Source organism: Saccostrea cucullata, unplaced genomic scaffold, assembly GCF_032062105.1.
Source record: "Saccostrea cucullata isolate Sc308-1 unplaced genomic scaffold, CSIRO_AGI_Scuc_v1 ctg11273, whole genome shotgun sequence".
NCBI classification, from domain to species: Eukaryota; Metazoa; Mollusca; class Bivalvia; order Ostreida; family Ostreidae; genus Saccostrea; species Saccostrea cuccullata.
Window position 1 is genome coordinate 22 of NW_026923232.1, and position 19,204 is coordinate 19,225.

The 19,204-nt window shown below is 32.4% G+C and overlaps 1 protein-coding gene and 1 long non-coding RNA gene across 2 annotated transcripts; both read right to left on the minus strand.

Moving 5' to 3' along the window:
* Window positions 1-1,008: 1,008 nt before the first annotated feature.
* On the minus strand, window positions 1,009-17,625 carry LOC134263505 (calpain-5-like; the record flags this gene model as incomplete). Its single annotated transcript, XM_062745858.1, has 10 exons — window positions 17,527-17,625; window positions 16,046-16,213; window positions 6,454-6,585; window positions 5,956-6,167; window positions 5,374-5,563; window positions 3,522-3,712; window positions 3,028-3,105; window positions 2,603-2,783; window positions 1,860-1,982; window positions 1,009-1,205 (listed from the first exon to the last, which is right to left on the minus strand). Coding segments are annotated over exons 1-10 (1,487 nt in total), but the record flags the coding sequence as incomplete, so codon positions are not given.
* Window positions 9,818-13,618, minus strand: LOC134263506 (uncharacterized). Its single transcript, XR_009991291.1, has 3 exons — window positions 13,225-13,618; window positions 11,141-11,216; window positions 9,818-9,966 (listed from the first exon to the last, which is right to left on the minus strand). It is a non-coding gene; the product is annotated as an uncharacterized LOC134263506 (long non-coding RNA).
* Window positions 17,626-19,204: the final 1,579 nt, after the last annotated feature.

The following is a 19,204-nucleotide window of genomic DNA, read 5'->3' on the forward strand; positions in this document are numbered from 1 at the left end:
GAAACCGTGCGATTTCGTTGTTTTTAACTAACCATCTACACGTACAGATATCATGTTTGGAAAGAGTGCAAAAGATAATTATACTTAACCCTTTACAAAGAGGAAAAATGACATTCCTTTTAAAGTAAAAGGTTCCCATGATAAAAGACGAAATGAAGTCCATCCAACGAGACGATTTCAGGACAGAATTTTGTCCGATTATTCTAAAGCATTGTCCATTATTTTGTCAATTGGCAGGGTTAAGCAGGTTAACAACATCAATATGCATTGATTTAGATACTGTTAAGCTTGATATTTGAATGGTTTATTTGCATACAATCCCTTTTAATTGGAAATAAATGAAAGCAAGGTTATGTGTATTGATCAATCAACAATGCTTGAGAATTTCCTATAACAACATGCATGATAGAATGGATGAAAACCTACCTGGCACTGTGAGCATTAAAAGAAAGAGATTCACATTTAGAGAATGTTGTATATTATGTTATTATAACCCTTACAATAGTGATAACTTTGGCACTATGAAAACTTTGAATTACTATAATGATATCTCTGATTAACTATGAAAACTTTAATTTAATACAGTGATAACTTTGACACTTTGATTTACTAAAGTGATAACTATGAAAACTTTGTTTAACCATCGTGATTCCTATGAAAAGTTTTATTTACTATGATAAAAACATTGATTTACTATGGTAAAAACTTTGATTTTCTATAGTGAAAACTTCAAAAACTTTGTTTTCTATAATGATAACTATGACACTATAGTGATCACTTTGAAAACTTTGATTTACAAAAGTGATAACTTTGACACTTTGATTTACCATAGATAAATATATATGACTAAAGTATCTCAACGATGACATTAAAAAAAATCTTCTATCAATATTTCTCATCAAAGATTTTTCTACATTATACTTATGACAACCACATTCAAATACTTGTTTGGTTTCAAAAAATAATTTTTCTTATCTTTTACGACTGTTTAATAAATTAACAACTCACTTTGCCCCAGAAGAACTTCCGGTGTAAAGTCGTAACATGAATGGCCCGAGTTCATCCGAACTAGTTGTGGTAGGAACTATTACATATCGACCTTTCTGTAAAATCATGATCCCAAAAACGCTTCTAGATTTAGCATACTCGGAAGTAAACACTTTCTCTCCTACTATGTGTACCCTGAATTTTCTATTCTCTTCCACCTGAAATTAACAAAGATGTATTACAATGAGATAAACATTTCATTATCTTAGAACAGACTTATTTTAATAGCCATATCATATTGATAAACATTTCATTGATCTGGATCCAAGCATTTATTTAGAAGACTTAAAGATTCGAACAAGTGTAACGTTTGAATTTTTTTTTTTTTTGATAATGAAACAAAATTTTCTACGTACATGTATGTCTGATTTGAAATGTTAAAGGAAATAATAAAATGTCTAAATAAATACATTAAATAAAACTCATCATATTAAAACGTGAACATTTTGTCTTGAGTCTATAGTCGATAGTCTTCGGATCTGAGTCATTGATATAGTCATTATTGCTAATCAGAAGAAACTTTTAAAAGACATTTATTTCACACAGAATATTTATTCATAAAACGTGATAAAAACTGTATTTATAAAAGCTAATGATAAAACTGTTCTACATTGGCATTATTCTGGTCGATATTTGATCTGTCTCTCTTTTTCGTCAGTTGTACCCTTACTAACATGTATATGATCTGAAAACCCGAAGTATTCCTAGAATGTTTCTTACATCAGAATATTTTTTGTTTCATACCATCATGATGTAATTTTTTTGTGTCTATTTCTTTTTTCAGTATCTTTCTGTCTGTCAGTATCCTTTACCTTCATGATGTGGAATCCTATATTATTGAGCTGAATACCCAGTTCCTGCCGACCTGGTTTTATATCGTGCTGTTCCAGAGACACCATAACGCGATCTTGGGCACCTCCAATATCAAAGACATACTACAAGATATAATAAAAAATGTCTCATTTGAATTCATTCGGTTTACTTTTCTATTATTTGTTTAATGGCCAGGGCAGTCGTGAAAAATTCACTAAATCAAGAGAAATAAAGAAGGAAATTTCGTGCAGTAGTAATTGTAGAGTATAAAACAATAGTCAGCTCTGATTAAAATCAAGTTTTCGTAGTACAATCTCTGTTAAAGGTTATATGCAGTCAAAATTCTAGAAGAAAAATATTGTCCCAGTAAATACATCATTAAAATTTTTTTTATATAGCATTCTTAAAATTAAATTTATATGCTCTAACATGTTAGTTTTGGTCATTACACTTTTCTCATAAATTAAAAAAAACTCTTTCTGTATACAAATATTACATCTTTTCTTATATTTAAATAAAATACAATAAAGAAGCTTAGAACTAAAAAACAGGGACGGCCGATTTTACTACGTACAAAATGCAATTCGATTTACAGTTACCTTATAATACGTTTATAACACACGGGGATTTAAAACACTTCGCTATAATCGTCAGTGCATTATAAGTGTATTCGTTATAAGCGCTCTATACTGTGGAAACACTGTACAAGTAGAACAAATTCACCCCCTTCTTCCTTCAGTACCTGGGGATTGCTGAGAAAGGTAGCTGAGTTATAGTCATTCCCGCCATTTCTGCCTGAGACGGTCCACTCCCCGTGAAACATGGCCTCACTCCAGGTCTTTTTTATACTGATAATACTGGTGTTGACGAAGTGACAGATGTCTATGTGTGTGAAAGTGTTCATAAAATCAGGAAAGGACATCCTGTAAATAATAAAAAGGAGAGATTTCAAGGGATGAAACTGACTGAAAGCAGACTGAAGTTTTACTGTAAGGTGACTGAATTTCTACTGAAAGGTAACTGAAGGAGAAAATTTGGTCGTTCAGTCAACTTTCAAGACCTTTCTATGAACACTTAGTTGACTGAATCCCATCCCGTGTTTTTTTGAAGAATTAATGAATTTAAACAGATTTTTAGTTAGATTTATCGTATGTTTTTGATACATACCAGAATTCGCCCTCTTGTACGAATTTTAGACCCATCTTCTCCCATTCGGATTTGTTGATTTTCGACCATTCGGGGGAACTATACCGAAAAAAAAAATAAAAATAATGCATCAACTTATTTTCAATCTTCAATATGACTTCAAACTTATGGTTTCATTTTAAATTGCTACATAGACTACCATACTGCAAATGCATAAAAACGATCGATGCAGTAAATATTCACCCCACCCTTTCAGTTTTCGTTCACCTCTTCTCTACATTATAATTAAAATGACAATGTAAATTTCAACTTAATCAAAAAAAAAAAAAAAAAAAAATTCAAAATGTAGCCATTACAATTTTTTCCATGAAATGCAACAACTAAATCTCATTCCGTATTTCAAAGCGACCGCCCACCTTCGTACAGTACATGGAGACGTCTTTAATATGAGTATAAAATTCTCAAACAAAACAAAAAACAACAATCAAACAAAAAATCGATAAATTAGTACTCACTCGTCCGACCAGGGACCGTTCCATTCCTTCACCCCCCACGGGTTTGCAAGGCGGACCATCATCAGTTTGGCGTTACCCACGGCCCCTTGTAGCTTCTTTTCCACCTTTATGTCTAGCACTTTTGTTATGTTATAACCGTGACCAAGAATCAAACCATTGGGAAGTTCTTTACCCACTTCCGTCTTTTGGCACTGAAAATTATACAATCTTATTATTTTAGATTTTTTTGTTTTGCTTGAGTCAAATTGTTGTTAAGAAAAAAATTGGATTTAAGGATCAATGATTTCGCAAATTGGTGCAGACATGATAGTTGTCATTAGTTTACTTAGGTATTTCCATCCTCACAACTTTATGGGTTCAAAGGGAAAAATGCATTTAATTTCACTGAATATAGTTTCAATTAAAAAATTATTGCTTAAAATGTATTAGTTGCCATATTTATTGAGATTTAAGAATAAATAAACAGAAGTACAGAATATGGCAAAATTAAAAAAAAATATTTTAGGTATACAGTAATGTTAAATTTAGGTTAGAACTGGTTTAAATATAAAATTCTGATGCAGACAATTCTAAAAGAACTGTTTCTGTACATCTACAAATATGTTTTAATTGTAATTTTGTAAATAAAAACACATACATTATACATTTAAAATACAACATGAAGAAAAAACTGAATGAAGGTACATGAGAAGGAATTACTGTCCTTATTTTTTTGGTTAGATTGAAATAATGAATGAATATTTAGGAAAAATTATTTTTAATGTCTTGAGTTCTTTTACAAAACGACAAATTAACATTTCACCTGTTGAAAGGTATTTGTCTAAAAAATATACAGGTATTTCTTACGGGTATAAATTTAAATTGACAGATTCTGCGAAAATCAGGTGACATCACAGGAGGGTAGAAATACTTTAAAGATTCTTTTGAAGGAAGAATTCGTACGCTTCTTCAAACCAAGAAAAGGTTAGTTTCAGGAAACTTGTACTTGTAGATATAAAAGTTTAACTTCTTTTATTTATTCAAAGAAGCTTAACTACAAGTTCCAATTAAAAAAAGTTCAATGAAAAAAATAAACATTTCCCTTGAAATTAGTTAAAAAACTGGCGCCAATTATTGAAGTCCAAAATAACGAGAAGGTCGTTTTTAAATTGATGAATAAAAGATTGACAATTCAAGCAGGTTAAAGTATTTTTATACATGTATAATAGAACATAAATGAATCAGTTTGGCTTTGATGAATACAGATTTGCGAAAAATTCTACTGGTATAATTTAGGTTTGCGATCCTTCTGAACATCTCCTCAATTGATTTTGCTTAATCATATCTTAACAATTCGTCTATTGAAGTACAAGTTAGCTTCGTGAAATGTCAGAATCAGCAAAAACACATGATCAAAAGCTGGGTTATCAAGTACATGTTTATATAATTATATGAACGATTAAATCAGCCTCATTATCAGAGGACAAAGGCAAAATTATAAGTATTTTCATGTTGGGATGGGAATGACTATGGTCAGTCCCCTTAAAGAGGTAACAATCATGCCATCCTTCAAAAATGAAACATTTCCAATAAATAAGAAAACATGGGTACAGTATTTAAAAATAGTGGAAAAAATGCATAAATTCTTAACAAAATAAGTTCTTTGTTGAAAGAGATTGAATAATCGCATATTAACAAGTTGTGGTTCCTAATTTTTTTGACATTGGGCAGTGCTATGTGATGAAAATAAAATAAAGAAGACAAGGTTAACAAAAGGGTAACATGTTCCTCAGTCCCTCTCAACTCCCATCATAGATAGATTACAAACAACAATAATATTTTTTATTCGAGGCAGTCATCTTCAATAACATACCTCTATGTTGCAATTCATAAGGGCGGAGTTTTCACAGGATTCCCTCAATTTATAAAACAGCTGTTCCACTATCTTGTCGTCGTTCAGATCCAGTCTGGTCAGAACCAGTTTCTCCGCCACGCCCCCCGTGAAATCTACCAGAGCGTCCGCCGTCCGTCCGTCGTTCAAAGATTCATAGTCACCGTACAACCTATAGAAGGAAAAGAAGATCATCTATAATACGACATACATTCAAAACATGGGACTGCTCTATATTGCATTTTATATAGCATTATAATACATACATATTTCAAATCTAAACAATGATGGTCAACTCCCTTTCCTTTAAAATACAAATACCTGTACACATATACACATTACGAAACTAAATATGCATCCATGGTTTCATATTTTTACCCGTTCGATTTCAAAAATACTAAAACCTGTATGGCTTTCAGTTAGATTCTTCACATGTACATTGTAATTTATCAAAGAAATTTACCAAATCTTATGACTTGAAAAGATAAACATAAGTATAATTGACAAAATTGACCGACTTTGAACGGAAGTTGCGTCACTTTAATTCCTGGCCACCATACTTACTTGGCGTAGGCTTTCTCCAGTAGAGCGCTCCAGAACTCGTTCCGTGATTTGGAGTGACAGAAGACCAGTTTCCCGTTCTTGGTTGGCAGACGATCGTCTATAACAATATCCACCCATTCTCCAAACCGCCAAAAGTGAAAATGAAAGGCTCCGCTGTATTTGTTTTTCTCGGATTTTTCGTCCCATTCCTGTTCTTTTATGCTGGGAATTACCTAGTAGTGAGAGAGTCAAAATTTATCAGCGCGCATGAACAAGTAAAACGCACAAGTCCAGGGGGGGGGGTCAAACATTTTTTTTTTTCATTATTTAAAAGAAATGGGATGCTTATTATTGCAGTGTGCTCTTTTGCTCGGGCCTTTCTTAGCCACAGTAGTGAAATATTCTCAGACTAATATATTGGTCTCGATTAATTAATTGATCTTAGCATACGGTTGATACATGTTATATGTTGAAATGATAAAGGTAGCAAACTTATTAGAAATAATGATCATTCCATACCTTTTCAAACAGTTTCTTCTCAAGCGCCAAACTTGCGCACGCAGTGACAAACCACGTGTTTCCGAGTTCCCCTTGGTTGAGGTCGTCACAGCTCACTCCGTCCACCACCAGTCTCGGAACCTTACACAGCTCCTAGAACAAGGAATGACAAATAATAAATGGAGGTTTTAGAGAAGATTATATTGAAAGCATTAAAATTCAGCTCTTGGAACAAGGAATGAAAAAAAATAGATTTTAGAAGAGACAATCGCAGCGAAAAAATGTGAAGGGAAAATAATTTAAAATACAATATAAAACTAGAGGTACTGTGAGCGATGAGCTCACTAAATGATACCCCCCGCCTCCCCTATGGTTATAAGTGGTGAAAAAGTCCATGTATTCCTGTGGCCGGGAAACCCAAAATATGTGTCGGATCAAAAAGTAAAATAGGAGGTGCACAATGGCAATATGTAATAAAGATTCTGTGAAAGTTTCATCAAGTTTCATTCAGTGGTATGAGAGGAGTTACGGATAAGAGATGGGTACCCCAAAGCGTAACAGACGGACGGACAGACGGACGGACACACATTTGGTTATATATTGGGTACATCAAGTCCAAGTCCTATTGGATACTGCTTATTGGATACAAAAAAAGTGTACACACGAGAGAGCATTATTTGGGTAGTTACTGTTCAAATCTTATTGGATATTAATCCTCGTGTCCGTATTTTATTGGGTTTTTTATATTGTTTTTTTTTTCATTCCAAATTTATTATATATTTAATATTTGCTGGTAAATTCAGACAAGACTGAAAACCTTTGGTTTTGAACCCATATTTTTGTCAATTTCTGTGATATAGCTCTTTTATTGTAACACCTAACTAATTTGTTCTTAGCAATAAGGATATACACCTGTATATTTCAAAATATCTAATATTAAAATATATGAATACCTAAGTGCAAAAAAAAAAAAAACTGAATTGTGCAAACACAACTCAACACATCTCAGACTCTGTTCAACCTTTCTTGAATAACAAAAATAAGTATTTAAGGAAAACCTTTTTGAGTCATGACCAATTAATAATAAGCAAATGTCCATTACATGTTGGGCAGAATGAAGGTATCCAACAGGCATTGGACAGGTGTCCAATACCTGTTGGGTTGTATTTTGACGAAAGGATTAAACTACCCAAGAACAATTGAACATGTGTACATTGTCCAATTCTATTTGGGTTTCTTGAATCTCCTCATCAAAATACAACCCAACAGATAATGGACACCTGTCAAACTCCTCTTGGATATCTACATCCCACCCAACAGGTAATGGACACTTGTCCAATTCTTCTTAGGTTTCATGAATTGTTTCATCAGAATACCACCCAACAGGTAATGACATCTGTCCAACTCCTCTTGGATATCTACATCCCACCCAACAGGCAATGGACACTTGTCTAATTCTTGGGTTTCTTGAATTGCATCATCAAAATACAACCCAACAGGTAATGGACACCTGTCCAACTCCTCTTGGATATCTACATACCACCCAACAAGCAATGGACACTTGTCCAATTCTTCTTGGGTTTCTTGAATTGTTTCATCTGAATAACACCCAACAGGTAATGGACATCCGTCCAACTCCTCTTGGATATCTACATCCCACCTAACAGGAAATGGATACTTGTCCAATTCTTTTTGGGTTTTTTAAATCTCCTCATCAAAATACAACCCAACAGGTAATGACATCTGTCCAACTCCTCTTGGATATCTACATCCCACCCAACAGGCAATGGACACTTGTTCAATTCTTGGGTTTCTTGAATTGCATCATCGAAATACAACCCAACAGGTAATGGACACCTGTCCAACTCCTCTTGGATATCTACATCTCACCCAACAGGTAATGGACACTTGTCCAATTCTTCTTGGGTTTCTTGAATTGTTTCATCAGAATACCACCCAACAGGTAATGGACATCTGTCCAACTCCTCTTGGATATCTACATCCCACCCAACAAGCAATGGACACTTGTCTAATTCTTGGGTTTCTTGAATTCGCATCATCAAAATACAACCCAACAGGTAATGGACACCTGTCCAACTCCTCTTGGATATCTACATCTCACCCAAAAAGTAATGGACACTTGTCCAATTCTTCTTGGGTTTCTTGAATTGTTTCATCAGAATACCACCCAACAGGTAATGGACATCTGTCCAACTCCTCTTGGATATCTACATCCCACCCAACAGGCAATGGACACTTGTCTAATTCTTGGGTTTCTTGAGAATTTCCTCATAAGAACACTACCCAACATGTAATGGACACCTGTCCAATTCTTCTTGGATATCTTCATCCCTTCAATAGTACATAAATTAAAAGGTATTGGACATTCTTCTTGGGTTACTCAAAAATTTTTTCATAAGAAAGAAAACCCAATAGGTATTGGACATTGGTTCAACTCCTCTTGGTTATTACATCCCAACATTAGAATAAAACCCAACAGGTAATGTTTACTTGTCCAATTCTTCTTGGGTTACTTATACCCTTCATTAAAATTGTCAAATTTGTCTTGGATATTTATACTCTTGCATTAGATTGCAAACCCAATACGTATGACATTTACCTTCCCTAGTTGAATTCAAATTTATCTGCATAAGCATACATAAGTCCAAAACATATTTAATACTTTAATTCTAACATTCCACATCTCATTCAGTGTACACTTTTCAAATGGTAGGAAATATATAAGCATTTTGTGCCTAAACTATTTGGCTTTTAAAGAATTTTATAACCATGTTTGCAAAATTTAAATTCAAATATTCGAACTTGGAGCAAGTCATTACAGGTAGAGCAAGATGCTGAAAACCATATTGATAAATAGATCACACCCTTGATGAAATATTTGCCTTCAGTTGCTAAGATTGTGTTGTATTATATGGAAAATTTCTATAATCCTGTTTATTACAGATACATGTACAATGCATATTTTCCCTGTAATAATAAAAATACTTCTGAGATGTAAAAGAATGGATGTAATCATCACCGATGTTAAAAGATATTACATGTATCTCATTAATCTGGTTTGGAAATCACAAACTTAGTTCTGAAGCCGATTAAACAGTGTCGCACCAGAAAACTCAGTTACAAGTACAATGAATGAATTCGTTGTATCAAAACTTTAAAATAATCGATGGACTATGTCCAAATCTTTTCGACAAATCGGGATAAAGATATTAAATCAAATCATCACTGTTATAAGTCTTAGAGCAAGAGAAAAGTCATTACATGCCCAAATTTTACATGTAAGGCTTTGATCCTATATTTCAATAAATATCAAAATGGTTTTATTTTTGTTTCTCTTCCATACTTTCTTCTTCAAGGTCTCTCATGGTCTATACTGTATGATACCTCCATTGACCCTGCTCTTTTATATTGCCATATGTTTATCCAGTAGCAGTGGTTATGCTCAGGCAATCTTTGAAATATTCCTCATTTCATGAATCTCCTTCAAATCTGCCTCTGTCCTTTTTATTCATTCTGCAATTAGATAAAGGCATTTCTTTGCCGTATAAAACATGTTTTTCTTGACTACAGTAAGATCACCCTTTATGTTGATGAAACACAACCAAGAAGTAGAAGTATATTTCTTATTCAGAAATATGTATTGATAAATAAAATGGAAGAAAAACTAAATTCTATCAACACTTTTTTGTTTCTTCTATGTCTAACTGCATTTTCATCCTACCCCCAATCTGCCATAATTTTATCAAAATATAATCATCATTCAACACACAAAACGATGTTGCATATTAATTAGACAGTTTGTTAGTTTCTGATTGTTAAGAAGGAGATTTTAAAAAGATTTTACACCTATTCCTTGCAAATTTTAGACTTCTAATGTAACACTATCAGTACATTAGGGGTCCATAATCTTCAAAAACATCTCTAGCCCAATGGTTCTGCTAAAGAGGATTTAAAATTGACCCAAACCTTACTAACTGCTTTGAAATTATATTGACAGGGACAGAGACACACTTGACACTCCATCCCCCCTTCCTGGGGTATGCTTTGCACAAAATTTAATTAAAATTGACTTAGCTGGATAGAAGTTGAAAATATGAAAAATTACAGTCAAACAGAATATGAATAAATTTCACCACATCAGACATGAAGTAGTGATCCTTAAATAAAATACACCTACAAGATGAAGCTATTTTATTCCTTTGAAGTGATATCTAGTATTGTTTCTTTTCCTGTATGCCACCTCTATCAGAACAAAATGTTATACACGTATTAACATAACCTATGACCGAATAGTACCACGGTATTTACTTTACAATTAATTAAGTTCTGGAACCAACCCTCAGATGCCCTTAAAACAAATGATTCAAAACTGACAAAGGTAAAGGGCATCTGAAGAATATAAAATAAAATGATAGTACAAACAAGCAAACAGTGTGCATGAAAATGTTGGCAAACACTAGAAAAAATACTATGGTACTTTCTCAAACTCAACATGAATACTAAAGAGGTTTTATATAGCTGTATTGCACATACCAAAAGCTTTCCTGCCGTTAAAGGTTGATTGCCTAGTAGTTATGTAGTATGTACAAGTTTTTCCCTCTATTTCTTCTAATTTAAGAAGCGAAAATGTCTCTAAAAATCTTATGGTTGGCATGAAGTATTCCTGATCATTTTACTGATTACTTACAATTGTCCTATTTCTGAGGGTCATCTTCTGATGAGTGTGTTCTCTGCAATGTTCACAATTGAAGTTCCTGTTTGACCTGTTACATATTGAAAATCCTCAATGAACATGATTATGGTTTTAATTTCCATTGCAATTATTGATTACTTTTATAAAAAAATCTAAACCAATTTCTTGTAACATGATACTTTGGAAAATATTTATGAAATATCAATGGAATAAAGGAATCATTATCTCCAGTTATCCTAAAATCACAAGTAAGCATTAATCATATAAATTCACATACGTAAACCCATTAGCTTTTGGTGCTATTAAATCATAGTCATCGCTGTGCAATAAAGGAAATCAAGTACTAATCCACAGCTTGGTGGCAATAAAGTTACTATCCCCGAGTAAAAAGTGACAAGCCCAAATATAGAGGCAAAAATTAAAAAGTAACATTGAAAAAAAGTTCATCGTGAAAAAAGTCAGGGTATTAACTACAGATGATTCTTTTTAAAATTAAAGTTTAATTTAATTTTCGCTAGTAAGATTTAATCATATATAAATTAATGATTTTAAAAAAATGAAAAAAAATTTTTAAATATTCCTTTTCTGGTCATTCACTAGTTCGTCTAATTAAAACGAAGCAAAAATCATTTTGTTTTCATCTTGAATCATTTAAAGCCATATATGGCGTATGTACAATGAAAATTATTAGACTGAAATTATAAAAACTTATTATTTGTATAATTAATTTATATACACATGATAAAGATAGAAATTTTCCGTAAATTACAAAATCTAAGTCAATTGCGTTATAAAGATATCAAAATTTAATTTGGATTCTCGAAATTTTCTCCGACTTGGAAGAAAATACAAAAGATTTAAATAACATATTACAGAGAAGATAAAATCGTATTATTAGATGAAACGAGGTGTTCTCCGTGTTCAGAATTGTATGAAAAGCTTTAATTTAAATGTATTAACTATATTTCTTTACTTAATTTTGTATTTTTCAAAAATATATTTTTTGATCAGTTACGCCATATATGGCTTTAAATAAAAAAAGCGCAACATAATTGCATGACACATATCATTGAGCTGATTGAGTAAATGTATATGATTTAATAATGAGATATCTGTGAGGCATATATGTACATGCAAATATTGCTATATTAAACAAAGGAAAGGGGGGAAATTCAAATTAGGAGAAAAAAGATCGTTTTTCAGTAAATCAGTCTGGTAGCACTGCAAAATGGATGCAGTTGTTGAGATTTATGGATAATAGGAGCATGCTGTCTGGAATATTTCCATATAGGGAATTCAATAGCAAAGAGGAGTGAAAATACCGGTGGTGCTTTTCATGCATTACATGTGTATTTTAAAATTCCTAATAGCCCAAGGGGATTCCTCAGTGCAGAAAACCACTAGCCCCATCCTCAAAAATGGAAGCCCCGGGTGTAGCGCGATGCTAATTACACACCCATCATGTGAAATAGTTATAATAGCCCTATATCATTTTCAGTATTGTTTTAAATTAATTAAAACAAATGCCAAAAACAATAATTTTAAAAAAATCAAAATAAAGCAGACACTCAAAATCAAAGACAGAAAGAAGCACTGTTTTGACTGAACGTTTTTCAGTAATACAATGAATCTCTTACATATCAGATGAGATAAACTTACATACAATTATTTAGTTGTTGTCAATTATCCCATTTATCATCATCTCAGCTCACTTTGCGATTGTAATACTGTCTACATGAACCGATAATTTACAGCTGATTTATGAACACACGATTGTTAAAATTTTCATTTCCCTTTCCAATATACATTGACAGAACATACTGAGTTGGTTATGATATAAAATTAAATAATTAACACATTCGATTTATTAAAGATTATCTAACAATATACGATCATTTACTAAATACTTCTCGCCCTCAAGAGAGTTAAAAAGACAGAGAAAATTCAAAATACATACAAGTGCAACTTAGGATTAATTGTTCCGATATATATATTTTAATTTTGTGCACATTACATTAAAATCAATTTTCCTTAAACAAGAACCCAGCAATAGATAAATATTAATCGAATAAACTTACCTTTTCTCTTGTCAATCAGACAATCTTGTTGACATTAAGTGTTTCTTAGTCGCCATATTTTTTTTCCATGAAAACAAACGTTGTTATGATCAGGATCAACGGAAGTTGATTTTCGGAACTCTCGAGAATTTAGAGTTCCGAATGTAAAACTGAAACACAAAACACGGTGCGTCCGTGAAAGCAACTTTTTTGGACACTTTTTTGGACAAATCGTCGTGTCCAAGTTTTGTTGGGTACTAACCTGCAAATACCCAATTAGGGTGTTTTAAGCATATTCAGCGACACTTCTTATTGGGTATACCCAATAAGCAAAAAGTACCCAATAAGTACAATCTTGGCATGAAAAATACCCAATAAATGCACTCTCGTAAACACGGACGGACGGACGGACGGACGGACGGAATTAACGATTACTATATACCCTCCCGCTTTTCAAGCGGGGGGTATAATAATAAAAGCCTGAAAGAAATACTGGTTGGTTGGTTGGGAGGGGGGGGGGGGTGCAATCCCATCAGCTTTTAAGAGTAAACACATTCCTGGAACAATAGATAGGGAAGGAGGTTATACTACATTCAATGCAATTGGTACAGAATTCTTATATCTATATATCATACTTATCTTAAAACTTTTCATCTATTTTCCAGAGAGGGTTCATGTAATGTCTTTAATGATGTTTAATAATGTCTTTTAATATTAAATCGGTTTACTTTGTAAAAAGCATTTTCAATCATGTGAGAATAAAGCACATTTCTTGGCCTCATACATATCTTTTACTGCTATTACATGAATTATACATGAACGAACAAGTTACATATATTTTATTGAAAGTAATGTAAAGAAAGATAAAAGATGAATAAAAAATCAAACATTCAATATTATTAAATTTAAAAAATGAAAAATGCGGGGGTTGGATGGGAAGGGTTCAAGCCCATGAGCCTTTTTAAAGAACTTGAGTTCCTGCAACGCTGAACATCTTTGGTGTGGGGAGGGGGTTAACAAAAATAAATGGTCTTTGAACAAAATATCAATAACACTTGTAAGCTTGATTTAAATTATATATTCTTTTCTTTGACAGAGACCATGAGTAAATGGGATGGTGTTACGATTTCGCACTCTTTATTTTAAAGTGAAACCTTGGTACTTTCAATAAATGCATTTTGAGCGATTCAAGATCGAACAAAGCTTCTTTTTTTACCCCACCTCAAAAATAGCTTTCATAGAAATTACATGAATTAGACATGTATGAATAAGTATCCCAAACGTTTCACAAAAATTATGGCGACAAGCATTTATTTTCATGTAACTCGTTTCTCTTTAGATAACTTGGTCGATTTCTCATTGTTCAGAAACAAAAATCTTTAGAAATCTCTGACGAAAATTCCTACATTCTTCAAACATGCGGCAGGATATAAAATCAATGAATTATGAATCAATTTTCGACTGACTTCTACTTTATGCGTATATTTACAAACACAAAATATGATTTAACAGAAAAGGCATTTGTAAATGGTATTTTAATTTTTAAATTTACCTGTATTTTATTGCAGTTTCCTGAGTACACAATTCATATTCAATAATACCTGAATAAAACTACAGGTTAGCTTTTGTATTTACAGTTGTCATATAAAGAAATCAATGAATCTCGGTATGGTATGCAACACAGGTAAATAAATCGAGATAAGAGTGTTGATAAATAGCGAGGAACAAGTTTACATTTTTAACTTCCTTTCTCTTTTGTAAAGAAAAAAAGTCGGTCACCATTTGCTGAAAAATAATGTATTTTGGTGCCATGTAAGATTAAAACTAACCTTATTTTAATTGGAGTTTCCGATGACGTCTTTTATTGATTAAAAAAAAAAACTATGTTTAGAGAGTTCTGTAAATAATTGCATTTTTCCAATACAGTTTTTAGCTTGTGACATGCATCCATTTTTTTAAATGTTTCAAGATGAGAATAGAGAGAGTAGCTTTTTTTGGAAACATTTCTAAAATGTTAAAGTAAAGGGATTCTCGTCAAAAAAATTTCTTGAAGACTTTTGTGTATACATCAATTTTAGTTTCTATATGAACATGTACAGTGGACCTTCAGATATCCGTATGATTCATTATCCGGAAGATTTTTCATCGGAACGGAATTTTTTAACGTTATTATACCCCCCGCTTGAAAAGCGGGAGGGTATATAGTAATCGTTAATTCCGTCCGTCCGTCTGTCTGTCCGTCTGTCCGTCTGTACGTCCGTCCGTCCGTCTGTTACGCTTTTTCTCTTATCCGCAACTCCTCTTATACTACTGAGTGAAATTTAATGAAACTTTCACAGAAACTTTATTACATATTGCCATTGTGCACCTCCTATTTTACTTTTTAATTCGACACGTATTTTAGGTTTCCCAGAGCAAAACATGGACATTGCCATTTTTTGTTTACCTATGACGTCACATAATAGAAGCTTCTGGATAACATTTGATAGGACGAGTTATTACCGTAAAACAATATATATAGCAACACATCGACATTATGGGAGGCGGGGGGTATCATTTAGTGAGCTCATTGCTCACAGTACCTCTAGTTTTGTCTTGTTTAAATGGAAATTAAGATATCCGGACGCTTCACCGCTTCACATATCCGGACAAATTGACTGGGAACCAAAGTGTCCGGATAAATGAGATAAATAAGACTCCACTGTATGTGCTTCTATTCTTTGTCCATGGATTTAAATAAGAGAGATTTGTCCTTTTTCTTAATTACATGGATGAACGATGCATTTGAATCATTTTGGGGAAACGATATAAATGAATTATCAATACGTAAACTAAGTTTTACCTTTGGTCGTTTCCATTCTATTTCTTGGTCTATTTTGGAGTAAAATATGGATTTGTTATTTGCCGGAAATTCGGGATCCTCAAATAAGATTCCTTTACTTAGACACTCACTCCGTATTGAGGAGTATTTCTGTTTTTTGAATGCCGTCGGCATAATGCTGGTCCAAGTCTGCAAAAGATAAAGAAACTTTGTCATTTCATAAACTTTAGATAAATACTTTTAAACTTAAGTTCATCTTTAAAAATTGTTTAATTTATTGCCCACTCCCGATCAACTGAGTAAAAATTGACCGACTCAAAAAATTTTACATTACAGGTCACGATTTATTCCTCTTTTTCTGTCAACAAATATGATGACATTTATTTGGAAAAATGATTAGCTCACTTAGTCACCGACCAAATAATTTTACCATGTGTAGAGAGAGGGCAAATAAACATTATTTCAAAGATAATCTGAAGGTGCTAGTATCTATATAATTCCTAAAACTGTATGTTAATATCAGATAATTTTCAAAAAATGAATATGTATATTCTTATGTCCACGCCGTAATCAGAGTTAATTCATTTTCTTCGTGTAAGGCTTGTTTGTTTGTCTGTTTACTTGTATACACAAAAACTTAAACCTTGCTCATCACTTTTTACTGGATAGATCTACGACCTTCAATATTTTACAGTGTATATTCTTTGGAAAGAACCCTTTCGTTGGGTATCATCATAAATCTATTTGAATCCCTTGTCCTTGACCTTGAAGTTTGACCCACTTTGGGACCTTGGACCTCATCACTTTTGAACGTTATGTGCTAGAGTTTTCATTTTCACAGGTTCATGTATATTCATTTTGACAAGGCCTTTCCTTGGGGAAAAATGTAATTTATAACAAAAAAAAGCTAGCACCAAACAGTTGTTACATGTAATCTGCACGTCTGCACGTCTTTCTATTAGAGTACATGCACCGATTGTCTCTTCAACTCCACCGCCCATTCAACTCCTTAATCCCCATACACGTAGCTATTACCAAACTACAATTCCTACAATAATTGCCACTTAGATATTTGGAAATTTATATAGTTACTAATTCATCATATTTAAGAGTAAGTATGATTATTACATATAATTTTATACAGTGTCCTATTGTAAATGGATTGAATTGAAAAGATACAAAGCAAAAAGAAGAAAATAAAACGACCAAATCATGAAAATAATAACGATTTCAGTAAGTCTTAAAATTATTCTTGCTTTTCCTTAAACATGAATATCTAGCGAAATCCAAAATGTTGGATTTTTTTTTAATTTGTCAGACTATGTAATAAATTCTGAACTCGACAGTGATTATTATATACATGTTAACAAGTAAAACCCGCCATACGAGAGGAAAGATCAATAGTTTCATTGATTGTGAAATACACCTGAAATCGATTTGTAAATCGAAATTCAAAAATTAATTAAATGAGATACTTTCAAAAGAAAACAATGAGATCTTACCTCCTTGATCGGCATTTTGTTGGTATATTTAATCGATTCTCAATTTTGACTAGAAATATATTATTCCAATTTTTCACCAATACATTATTTACACTCGAGAATCGAAATCTGTTTCCGACTATTGTTAGAAATAAATACACCCAATTACGTACTCCTATGGCCGTTTTCATACAATGCTAGACTTAGATAATCGCTTAATGCGTTTTGAACCGTGCTAGTTTTTAAACACGTAGAGAGTGTGTATCGGTAATGATCTTTTACTTTTTAACATATAGAAAATCGTTTTTCGTCTCTGTGTGTATTGCTGATCACCAAAACAGACCAAGCTATTTGATCTCTCCTTTTAACCTATTTGGATACAAGATACTTACACACTTGTGTTTTTCTGCGAGAGAGAGAGAGAGAGAGAGAGAGAGAGAGAGAGAGAGAGAGAGAAATAGGCTGCACATATGTAGAAGTAAATGAGGAAGATCAGTATTGTCAAACGTAAACTATTCCTACGTGAAACCTGAGATAAAGAACACTCATTTGATCGTGGTAAGATTGTATTTAGATCTAAATATTCTTATGATACAGAAAGAATTTCATAAGATGATATGCCTTCAATTTTCACCGTAAACTTATAAAATTGAAGCTTCTTATACTATAAATTGAAAAAAAAAAGTTTCACAACATTTAAAAAAAATAATATTTGTTTTAAAAAAAAATAATAAATTGATTTTTTTCAAATACATTTTCTCCTTCTAAACATTAATAAATGGGAACTAAAATATTTAAATATAAAACTGTTTATTCTATACTTACTCATTAATATTGAAAATATTTAAATTATATTTGGCATATTATAAATCAAGCTCGAATTTCGAGCTCCTTTATAGACTCAATATAGGAAAGATGCGTTTGCATGGATATAAAGTCGACTTGGCAAAACTGTTTCTTTATATATCCAAAATAATGCAGGTTCTCTTTTTCTACATTTATCAAAATTAAGGTGTTTTAAAATGAATCATTTGAATTATTACTATAATATTATTTTTCAAAAGGACTTCTTCAGATGAAACACACCAAACTTTGAATTTCTCGGCGCTTCCATCAACACGTTTGTATAGGCATGTCATTAAATCCCTCGTATTATTATTCAATGGCCTTAAAGAAAGAGGTTTCTATAAAAATTCTACCCAGCAAAATCAAACAAATTCAGACACTGCGTGTTTTATTGGTGATCTATAATCGATACACAGAACACCATAACAGATCTGGGTCACAGGGGTCAAAATGCACGACCCAGCGACTTTCCACAATGGAAAGTCGTCCAAATTCTTTGTGATCTTTCATATGTCCTTTTAAACAAAATAAAAAATATTATGAGAGAATTCTATAGCAAAAACACGGTCTTTAATCATTAATACCTTTATATTGAAAAGACATTCAAGGTTTACTTAAATATCGATTAAAATTTTGGCATTTTGAAATGATTTTCAAAGAAATCTCAAGTTTGAAAAAAAGAGAGAACACAGTCATGGCGTAAATTCTAAGAATTTTTAAAAAGTAAATTTGTATAAACCGGCTGCCCCCCCCCCCCCCCGGGTCTACAAATTACTCCAAGCTTTAAGACATATTGTCAATATATAATACGTTACATATATACTCTTAAATATACCAATTTTGATTCTCATTG